Below are 12,174 nucleotides of genomic sequence, written 5' to 3'. Positions count from 1 at the left end.
CGATTTGGCGTAGAATGCCTCATATACATTATTCCATAATTCATATGAAATAAGAATTAAATGTTATCTCAATAATAAATAACAAACTATTCCAGTATATTGCAATTTTCTTGCTCTTAGATTTAAATATTCCAAAACATTGTAATATTCTTCGTTTTGAATTGCAATATTTCAATACCAAAAAATTAAGAAAATTAAAAAAAAAAGTTTCAAACCGTCCGATTTGACGTGGAATGTGCCATATACAATATTTCATAATTCATATAATTGAGGTAAGAATTAAATGTTATCTCAATAATAAATAACAAACTATTAGTTGCCTTAGCTGAAAGCCTATTAATAGGTTACGAAATTGTCAAGTAAACGTAAACAAGAAAAACTGAAAATTTCGTGATTTCTGACTGAGCATGGCCCCTTAAGCTGCGAGCACGAATAAACATTATAACAGAGACATGTACACCGACAGTCACGGTTTACAGTCGACCTCTCCTCGCTATTTACAGATTTACATGAAACGCAACACCGTGATAATCGTAGCGTCGACCTTGCACGCAAATTTACAACCCCTACTCTTACAAGGGAAGTTCGACGATTGATACATACACGGCGAAAAGTTTCAATTTTAGCAGAATTAAAGTTTATGGAGACCTAATTACAGATACCTTTTCCATTTTGGCTCTGAAGACCGTTTCAAGAATGGAAACAATTAAACACCCTTTGGAAATAATTCTGGTTATTTATATTTTTGCTAATATCTCCGAAACCATAAGAGATATTGAAAAATATTTTAAACGAAAGTTGCAGATCTCGGTGGGATATGAAATTATTGTCTAATATATTTTTTCGAGAAATGAATAGTATTCGAGAATCACTTTTATACGAATCATATTTCTCCTTTTGCTTTGGAATTTCTTTCCCCATGAATAATGTAAAAAGCTCGGATATGTTATTAACAAAATGTGCTTCATTTTGACTGAGCAAGTGAGAAATAATTTCTGTAGACAATTTTATTAAATGTAGAAAATTAACTTCTACATCTATGTACAGGGTATTAAAAAAAAACCATTCAATATTTATATGGTATATAGGTAAAAGCTGTATACAATTGTTTATAACTCTAGTTTAAACAGATACATTTAATCGTCACTTTCGTATAAATATGTAAATGTATAAATCGTAAAATATGAATACTTTGAAATCCTCATTATGGTCTCTATTTCAATGTTTCTATACGCATAACCTAAGTTTTAACCTGATGGTCATTGCAATGTGTAATATCTATAGGAACTTTAGTAGCCATAAAATGTTCCATATTGTTATTCTTCTATAACTGCAATTATCAAGCACACTTGTAATTTGTTAAAATAATAATAAACAGAAAAAATTCAAAACTCTATATTTTAGTCTTTTTTTTTCAGAAATATACATATGTAAACAATCGCCTAATCTTCAAAAATTTGTAGCTCTCTTAATAATGAACATTTTGGATTGAAACTTTCTTTCGTTGCAGATCTCACGAAAACTATATTCATACAGAAAGTTTTTCTTTAAAGTGAAAACCTAATTCTCCATTCGCAAGATTGCCCCATAGATTTCAGTGAAAATCTAAAATTTCGTATTTGTCTATAGAAATTATTTCTCACTTTCTCTGTCAAAATGACGGATATTTCGATAAATAACATATAAGATCAACTGTTATTATATACGAAAAAAAAGTTCCTAAAAAAAAAGAAGAAAATTGATTTTATAAAAGTGATTCTCGAAAGTTATTCGTTTATCCAGAAAATATACAGTGAGTGTCAGAAGTATTCGTACAGCGACCAACTTGAAATAGATGGTTCCTGTACGAATACTTATTACCAGACTGCGGATCTTTATGCATTTATAGGAAATTTAATTGTCCAAGAAACTACAAAATGCACACAGTATGCAAGAATATAAAAAATATTGAGAGTAAAGTTCATATTATAATATTTTTAGAGTAAAATAAATTCCTATCTATTTAGGTTCAATTTCTTTAGGTACATTTGCCAAGATTTTATTTTGCATTATTACACTGACTGTATATTCAACAACAATTTCAGATTTCAGACAGACCTCATCGAGACGCACAACATTCGTTTAAAATACTTTTCCAAGGGGTCCCCTTTTTTACCTAAGATGGAAAGAAGCACCGTGATTAGTAGACTGGAGATTTTTATGCATTCATAGGAAATTTGAACGTGTGAGAAAGTATTATACAAAATGCATACAGTATACAATAACATCCACAACCATTAATATTAAAATTCTTATTACGATATTTGCAGAGTAAAACAAACTCCCATTTTGATTCAATTTTCGCGGGGTCGTACGCAAGTATTCTATTTTGCATAAATATCCATAGTCTAGTCATTACATTTCCGTAAGGCCGATCGCACACGGCGCAACCAATTTGAAATTAGTGTCGCAAACCGTTTGCGCTCTTTGTTTTACCTCCACTTTGTTTTACTCCACTATCTTTGTTTTACCTAGATCCACGATCGCATGCAACTAAAGTTAGTACTTAGTTTCAGAGTGGTTTGAAACTGATCGGTTACGCCCGTGTGCGATTGACCTAAACATTATTCCTTCGAAAATTCAAATTTCGCGGCAATTGTTTCAATCGTTGAACTCGTTTTGTTATTTCGTTCTCAACGCGTAAATGCTCTTCTGCAGGCGCGATTATTGTCGCAAAAAGTGAATCGAAACTGCGGCCCAGATATTTCGACCTCTCAAGCCCGTTCATAGCAAACTTCCATTGAGTCACGTAATGACCTAACCCATTCATACGTAACCAAAGACCTAATCCAAACTTAAATGACTACAAACTAAACCAGGATTTAGTCAGACCTAACCCAAATCTGGACCTGGGTTAGGTCTGAATGATATGTCGATTCAAATGTTAATTCCATGCACTGTGGAGCATCTCATAGTCTATTGATCACATTCTTAACCCTTTGCACTCGAAAGATGACTCTCAGTTACCATTAGGTTTCACGCAGCAAATCTACAATACCTAATGTTTCTTTAGGTTTAATTTCTTTGGAGTTCGAAGTGTTAATGAAATGATTGTCGGTGAGGTAAAGGTGACTTGATTCTCAAATCTAGATAGCTTAGAATTCATGGCAATAGAATACTAAGAAAGCATCTCGAGTTGCTAGTAGATACCAGAAAAAAAGGCCTCGAGTGCAAAGGGTTAATAAATGCAGACCTAAATCAAACCTTAAATCGACCAAGAATAATATTTGTTTAGGTTTACTTTCTTTGGAACTCGAAGTGTCGCTAAAATGGTTGTCGACGAGATAAAGGTGGCCTGATTAACATTCATAGCAATAGAATGCTAAGAAACATCTCGAATTGCTAATAGATACCAGAAAGAAAACCGTCGAGTGCAAAGGGTTAACTAGATCGAATTCAGGCCTGAGTCTAAGTTAGGTCTGAGCTGATACATCAATTCAAGTGTTACCTCCATGTACTATAGACCATAACGCAGGGTACCCATGATAATTGTTAACAGTAAATCTATTGACGTTTCATATGTACTTACTTCTACCGTGATCAGATAAATTATTATTCTTGGAGACACTTTTTTCAATTGAATGCAAAAATATTTCACGTGACACCAAATCAAACGATGCGAACCAAACGATTGTATATAACTCGTACATTGCATATGAAAACAGTATACAAAGGTTTGTGGATAATCATTCGACCGTTGTTGTAGGTTCAGTGTTAATGAACTCAGAACTAACCCAGACTTAGGCTTAGTTTAGATCTAAATTAACACATCAATGTGTTCTTTAATTAAAAACTGATATAGGCTGGATTAAGTCTGAACTGATATATCAATTCAAATGTGAATTCCTTACACCATTAATCATTTTATGGGTTATTCATTAGATTGTTAATGAACTCAGAATTAACCCAGATCTGATCCTAGTTGAAATCTAAATTGACATATCAATATTTTCTTTAATTAAAAACTGACACAGGCTGGGTTAAGTATGAAGTGATATATTAATTCAAATGTGAATTCCTTACACCATCAACTATTTTATAGATTATTCATCAGATTATTAGTGGCGAAATATTGCAAAATACATGAAATAATATTACTTTGGATACAATGAAGAAATTAACCCTTTGCACTCGAGGCCTTTTTTTCTGGTATCTACCAGCAACTCGAGATACTTTCTTAGCATTCTATTGCCACGAATGCTAAGCCATCTAGATTTGAGAATAAAATCACCTTTACCTCAACGACAATCATTTTATTGACACTTCGAGTGCCAAAGAAATTAAACCTAAAGGAAACCTAGATAAAGGGTTCAAAATATCCGTTACTTTCACGCGTGCCTCCACTTTTACAGCTCAAAGCTGCCCTTAATCTTCCGATATTGATTTCTAATTAACGACATATCATTTTACTTCAATCAACAACACCAAAACAGTTGAATTTTTTGAGACGACCAAAGTGGTGAAACCGCTTAATTAACCCCTTGACCTACACGCCATCTCCCGATTGCTCTGACCACAGTAAACAGGAAGGTAGGAAATCCGAACGAAGTACCACGAGTCAGACTCGTGTTTATTATTCATGGACCAAATTCCTTACCGCGAGTCTCACTCGCGATTGTCGACCAAAGAGTTAACAAACCCAATTCTAACTGAAACCCGCGGCCAGAAGCAGATTAGCTCCAAAAAATAAATATTGTCCGGAAAGTTCGTGCCGTTTTTTGGTGGGTGACGTTAGGGACAGGTCTGAATATATCAGAACGATATCAGAACGGACGGAATATTCAAATTGCCTGAAAGATGGAAAAAGGTTGTAGATCAAAATGGCACCTATATAACTTAATAAATTTATACTAAAATTTCAATATTCTGCGTTCCAATTTCCCTTCGAAAACGAACTTTCCAGACAACCCAATAGTAAATTGTTACCAAAAACCAGATTAGCTCCAAACCAAACGTACCAAACCACCCCCGACAACTCTATCTTTAATTTGCCCCAGCTCCCTATCGCTGGCCCCCCCCCCCCCCCCCGCAAATTCCGTCAAATTCCCGCAAAGACTCGCTAAAAGCAGTGATGGGCAAAACCCTAGGTTTCGAATAAATCTGAAGTTTGCTGATATGTTTGTCTTGTTTCCTCTTTTGAACATTTTCCAGAGAAAGAAACGAGACAAACACATCGGCAAACTTCAGATTTATTCGAAGCCTACGGATTTGCCCATCTCTCCCTAAAAGTCTCAAATTCCTCCCGATCTACAAATCCAGTCCGAACCTCCAATAGAGTCCCGGTCTGCGCGGCAGTGGTCTCGCAGGGAACTCGTGTCAGGGCACCTCGGTGTTCAAAGCTCCCTCCGAGCCCATCCGCGCGACATCGTGCTTAATCATACCTCCCTGTCCATCCATGAGAACGTTGTTGTTGGTCTCCGGGTGCTGACTAGCCAGATGCTTCCTGAGCGCCGCCTGTCTGGTGAACTTCGCTTCGCACCTGGTGCAGGGTATCTCGATGGCGTTCGCTGAAGACGAGTGCTCGCCGTTGGTCAGCCTGGGCTTGTGCCAGCGACGATGGGAGGCGAGGTTCGCGGGGCAGGAGAACCTCTTGTCGCACTCGGGACACCTGTACTCGACGTGGGCTATCCGGCTGCACCTGTGCTGGGCCAGCTGGAACGCGTCCTCGTGGAGCTGCCTGCAGAGCTTGCACTGATAAGGTCCGAGCCTGTTCTCGATTTTAGCGAGCTCTGCGCGCGCCTCCTCGGTGACTTCAACGATGTTGAAAGCCGGATCGATGTCTCCGGTGACCACAGCCTCGTCGGGGCCTAGAATCACGGTTCCCGAGACGGGGCTGCTGGTGTCCTCGTCAAACTTTAGCCTTCTGGCGTGCTTCTTCTTTGGTCTTTGGAGGAGTTTGTCACTGGAGCCAGCTCTGAGTCCATTGGCGTGGGTGGCGTTGCTGGAGGTCACTGGACTCGCGTCTTCCTCTCGGATCTTCCTTCTGGGGCACTGAGGAGGCGAGGGAGTGCTGGGCGGTGTCATGGGAGCGTGCATGCTCTGAAGGTGATGCTGAGGAGTCAGGAGGAGCTGATGATGGTAGTTTTCAGGACTAGCCAGTGCCAGTTTCTGGCTGTGAGTGTACCCGGTGGAGGCGAACGGGGCCAGACGAGTGCCCTCGTCCAGGACACAGAGCTTCTCCGGGGAGTCCTGAAGCTGAAGAGCGTCATTTTTTGCGAGCAATTGTTCGTAACTAGAGTGACTGTGCACTGATGAGCTTCGAGGGATGGAGTCAAACTCGTCCACCACCAGAGACCCAGTTTCCTCGGTATTTCTGACGTAAGTAAGGTTCTCGGAGTCTTTATTTATCTCTTCTAGGTTCCTGTGACTCTTCTTGGGCTCCGGTCGAGGATGCTCCTCGACCTTCGGCGTGGTCGGCGTCGGAGGAGGCTTCAGAGATAGATCCAGAGGGCACGGAGTCGACGACTTGGACACGTCCCACGTCTGCAGGACATGATGGTCGGACACCCTGGGATAGGTCGAGGTACTCTCCATGGGGATGTGCCAGCTAGGGCTCCCGTAGGGGTACTGGAGAACCTCGTCGCCATAGTAGCCCAGGTAGTTCAGTCCAGGAGCTAGGAACGCTCGTGGCAGGGAACTGTGCAACATGATCACCTTCTTACTGCTTCTCTCACTGGAAGTTTCTTCAAACAGACCATGCGTTCTGAATATTCATGGTTTCCCGTTTGATTTCCAGAACTATCCTTGTAGAAAAACAGAATCTTGTTGAATGTCACACGCACAATTGATAACCTGACGTGTATTCGTTTCCGTTGTTACAGCGATTCGAACGAGTGCTGTCACCGAGTCACCTTGGACGGCATTCGAGGCTCGTTAGGAGAGGCTGCGCACTACCTCCTTCCTCGACGGCTGAGCGCCGTTTGACAGAAGAGGCCTGCGGCGCGGCTCAAGTGTCTCGCGAGCGCTGCGACGAGGACGCTCCGCCCGGGAGCTGTCGTCGAGCTCGCGTGTCATTGGTCGAGCGTCGCCCGGCCTCCGCGCCCCACCACTGCCGCACGGCTTCCCCCTCTCTTGGGGAAGTTTGGCGCGTGCTCGTTGATAAACTCTCGACGCCCCGTCTCGACGCGTCGAACGGTTGACTGTATATTTAGGTAGATGGGTAGGAATGAATGTGGTTCGTGGATGCAGACGCTGCTAGGCAGCTTGCGAGGAAAGTTCTCGATAGGCTTGGCGCGGGAATGAGATTTGAGGAGTTGGGAACAATTGATTGGAGGCATTCATGATTTGCTGTGTTATTATTCTATTTATACTGAAAGTAATACATACGTCGTTCTTATATTTTGGTTGACGTCTTATTTAGTCCGAACGTTTATTGTTTATAGAAATAGATATGAAATCAAAGTGGGTCATTTGAATACATGCATAGTAAATAGAACAATATAATAGAACAATAAATAATAAGTAAATAGAACGATAGAACAATACGTAAACGAGCAATATCTGTACAATGGAAATATTTAATTAAGAGGCGAGGGTCAAGTAAAATTCAAAATTTTGACCTTTTTTTTTGTTTAGAAAATTAGTTTAACATTTGGGAAATGTGCTCCGACCATTTCAGCTAAAACTTCGAAGTCTAAGTGTACCTACAGAGTCATTAAAGTAATGCACTCCGAACGGTACACGAAGGACTATTTTTAGATTCAGAAACTTTAAACGCATTTTTCTCAAAACACAAAATTTCGCGTGCCGTGCAATGTAGCTTAGAGATTTCTCAGCCGATTGCTATGAAACTTGGCACAAAATATTCCTTAAACTATCCTCCTTTGCATCAACCTAAAGGTTTTTATAAAAAGTGAAATAAACAATGTTTTAAATCATATTTTTTATAACAAGATTTTTTTAACGTGGCGTGAAATTTTAAATTTTAAATGTTTTTTTTAAATCGAGGATGATGCAAAGCGTGTTACTATATTTTAACGAAAATTTGAATTTTTTATTTCAAATAATTAGAGTGATCTGTGCGTTGCACGGCGCATTTTCGAGAAGCCAACTTCAAACACCTGCTGTTCATTCATTTATGAATATTTTTACTTAAAAAAAATTGTATAGATTATCTAGATGTGACAAAATAACAAGAATTAGTTGTAAATAAATATATATTATGCACTCTTCAAAAATAATTCACGAAAAAGCGGTTATTTACTTGACCCTCCCCCCTTAATACTTTACACATTTCAATATTTTTATGAACTTGACACTTTTATGACAGTTTTCGTGACGGTTTTATGACACCTGATTGAAAACATTACGATAATTTTCTTTTTACAGAACAATATTTTAATATGTTGCAATTTTATTCCTCTTAGATCGCAATATTTAAAGACATTATAATATTCTACTTTTTTAATTGGAATATATTGAAATATTATATTTTAAATTTCAATATTCCAGTATAACGCAATTTTCTTCCCCTCAGATTGCAATATTACAAGACAATACGATATTCTTATTTTCAAATTGCAGTTTTCCAATACATTACTGTTTTCCTCTTCTAAATTGTATTACTTTAGTGTATCATAAGTAGACTTCGGATCTGTATGCATTTATAGAAAATTTGAATGTCCAAAAACCTACGAGATGCAAACAATATGCAAGAATATAAAAAAGATTGAAAGTAAAGTTCATGTTATAATATTTGCAGAATAAAATAAATTCCTATTTAGGTTCAATTTTTGTAAGCTCGTTCACGAAGATTGTATTTTGCATAAAGAACCGCAGCCTAATCATAAGTTTCTTACAAATGTTCGTGTACTTTTAACACGGTATAAAAATGAACTCTTTGCTCCAGTAACGATAATTCTTCACAAATTAAAACACAGCTGGGTGTTCAGAGGTCTTTTTGCACATTGAATATTACAATATCGTCGGTTTAATCGAAGAATTGTCTTAAGGTACCGAAACATCCAAAATCCAAATGCCTGTATACTTTCGATACGCAGTGTAGTCTTCATTAAAATATTACCAAATATCATCTAATTTGAAAGACGTTCAACCAGAGAAACCCCTAAAGGAAAGCAAAGAATGATCAACAATTTAATAATAATTTCTCATAAAATATTATTCATTCCTCGACCCCGAAACTAGAGATCTATCAAAAAAGAATTCTCTTTATGATAGAAACCATGGAATTTCAATTTAAGCCAGACCGTTTATATTAGAGATGGCGTGCAAAACCGTTATTTATCACAGTGATCGCAAAATCACGATCACGATACGCTTTAAAAAGGAGAATATCGTAATGTCTTTAAATATTGCAATTTAAAAGAAGAAAACTGCAATATATTGGAATACTGGAATTTAAAATGAAGAATATTGCAGTATATCTTAATATTGCAATTTCAAAAGAAGAACATCCTAATATCTTGGAATATTGCGAGCTAAGAGGAAGAAATTTACAATATATTGGAATATTGGAATTTAAAATCCAGAAGATTGCAATATATTGAACTATTGCAATTTAAAAGAAGAAAACTGCAATATATTGAAATACTGGAATTTAAAGAGAAGCATATTGTAATATCTTGGAATATTGCAATCTAAGAGGAAGAAAATTGCAATATACTGGAATATTTGAATTTAAAATGCAGAAAATTGCAATATACTGAAATATTTGAATTTAAAATGCAGAAAATCAATCACTAACAGTGATTTTACACGGTGATCACACAATCACGGTCGCAGTCGTGATTAAACTTCGATCACGACCGTGACCCGGAAGATGGCGTTTCAGAAGCAGTTCATGTTAATTGTTATCGTTAGTGTCTCGCTGTCTCCCCTTAGCGAAAATTCAAAAAACTACAAATGAGTCAAATTTAAATTGTATTAAAATTATATTAACATTGCTTTTAGACCATATTATAATACATATATAATCTAAGAAGAACATAATTCGTGAAAAGTGAAAAGAATATTCTTTACCAATCAGAAACGATCACGAAAAATCGCGAATCACTGTGAAATATCACCGTGATTGGCAACGAACGTGATCGAGTCACGAGTGACATTCACAAGTAGCAGTTCCAGCCATCTCTAGTTTATAATCACGCGAAAAGTATCGATATTAATCGATATCGACGGGAATCGCGCACCTCTGGCGCGCAGGTCACGTATATGCGTGGTTTGGAGAGGTCTGTAATTCGAGCATCGAACGCACAACGGTGTTCCCAGGCGCTCATACATGCGTAGCCAGAAGCGGAGAGTGCAACGCGTGGTAAAATGTTTCGCAGAGTATCAAATAATCATGGCAAATCCGTATCGACCGACTTATCCCACGTTAATATCTATATTTTACGTTTACCGCAAACGGTGTTATTCCGCGCCATGTTTGCCAGTAATAATGGATCGTTCGCCGTTTGTTTTTGTTCCTTCGACGGATAGAATGATTACGTTAAGCATGAAATTCTCAACCGCGCCTGCGAAACCGTGTTTCCGATGTCGAACACGATACTGCACGGGCTTTTTGTTTATTTTGCCGTCGGATGACATCGATGGAAAAATACTTCGACCGTGCTGGACCAGCGTTTCACTATGTTGTTGATTTCGGAACTCTTTTTGTTTGTTTTAAGGATGTTTGGGAGATATATTATATATTAAAATAGTCACTATTTGGAATACTTGAATTTAAAAAGAAGCACATTGTAATGTCTTTAAATATTGCAATTTAAAAAGAAGAAAACTGCAATATATTGAAATATTGGAATTTAAAATGAAGAATATTGCAACATATTGAAATATTGCAATATATTAAAATAATCTAGAATTAACAAATTTTTAAGGTCCTTAACAAAATTTGGAGTCGTTTTATTAAACCGTTCAAAACATATCAAAGTTTCTCTATGTATAACAAATTTACATGTGGCTAAATAGAAAGCATGCTACCACTTTCATTCAAATAGGCAAATAGTATTTTTGCTAAAAATTCTAAGAGGCATAGAAATATGAATTTTAAAATAATATCACCTTATAGAATATGACAAAACGAAACATTTTTTTATATTTACAGTTTATTCGTAAGACGTTTAGTTCTAATAATAAAAATTAGAAACTTAATGGACCTCTTTCCTGGATTTCGTGGTGGTCTGATTCTGTTGCTGTTTTCTTAAAGAAAATAAGACAACAGTTGAACGATCGAATTTTTAAAAAATATCAGCTTATAGGAAATGATGAGCTGAAACTTTTTTATATTAACAGTTTATTTATAGGATGCTTAGTTTCGAAAATAAAAATTGAAAAGATAGAAGTTCGTTGGAAAAATTTAATTTCAGGTCAAATGTCTTTTAAGATTTCAATCTTTACTTCTGAAACTAAACGTCCTATGAATAAACTGTACATATAAAAAAGTTCCGTCTCATCATCCCCCATAGGCTGATATTTTTTTTAAATTTGCATCTGTAACAAGCCTCTTAGAATTTCCAGCAAAGATCGTCTCGCAGTCAAAGGGTTAACTAGCGATGGTTCAAAAGTATGGTTAAATTCATAAGTCATGTAATTCTGAGTGTAATATCCCGATAGATCATGGGATAGACATACAGAACATGCATTAGTGAACACTCGTGGTTGTTCGAAATTATCTAACAATTTGAATTATTCAGTGTGAGGTGATCCACGGTAAAAGGATATTAACTATTCCAACTGTACCGCATTAATATGTTACAAGGCAAAAGCTAACATTCCCAGCTCCCCATAGTTCTGTCACGGGTTCGTCCATGACATCCAATTTCTTATTCACTCCCCATAGCTCCACGCAAACCTTCCAACGGCTCCCCATAGTTCTGCTATGGGTCCGTCGGTATTAACAAAGACTAACAGCTCAACTATCTCCGACTTCGAGGCTGCCATTGCAACAATAATATCTCAGCCCTCGGCTTACGAAAGTATAATGCTTATTTAAGTTATTCCCGTGTTCTTTTCATTTTCTTCGTTCACTTTTCATTTTCGAAAATGAATTACTTTCTTGAATAACATTGGTACGATTAATGTGAAACATTAAAATGCGTTAAATAACGTAAATGCTTTTCATTTTCTTCGTTCACTTTTCATTTTTGGAAATGAGTTACTTTCTCGAATAACATTGGT

The 12,174-nt window shown here is 37.2% G+C and overlaps 1 protein-coding gene across 1 annotated transcript; it reads right to left on the bottom strand.

Moving 5' to 3' along the window:
* Positions 1 to 5,355: 5,355 nt before the first annotated feature.
* Positions 5,356 to 6,687, bottom strand: LOC128894422 (adult enhancer factor 1-like). The gene has a single exon (XM_054156148.1). It carries the CDS (start codon positions 6,685 to 6,687, stop codon positions 5,356 to 5,358), a length of 1,332 nt encoding a protein of 443 aa, XP_054012123.1.
* Between the last annotated feature and the right edge of the window lie 5,487 nt (positions 6,688 to 12,174).

The sequence above is a fragment of the Hylaeus anthracinus genome, unplaced genomic scaffold (genome assembly GCF_026225885.1).
Source record: "Hylaeus anthracinus isolate JK02 unplaced genomic scaffold, UHH_iyHylAnth1.0_haploid 3, whole genome shotgun sequence".
In the NCBI taxonomy this organism is placed as follows: Eukaryota; Metazoa; Arthropoda; class Insecta; order Hymenoptera; family Colletidae; genus Hylaeus; species Hylaeus anthracinus.
Note: the sequence above shows the minus strand (reverse complement) of the source record. Positions and strands in the feature narration are given on the sequence as shown.

Bases quoted from the DNA above. Each gene is read 5' to 3' on its own strand.
- LOC128894422 (XM_054156148.1), bottom strand. From the start codon at position 6,687: ATGTTGCACAGTTCCCTGCCACGAGCGTTCCTAGCTCCTGGACTGAAC.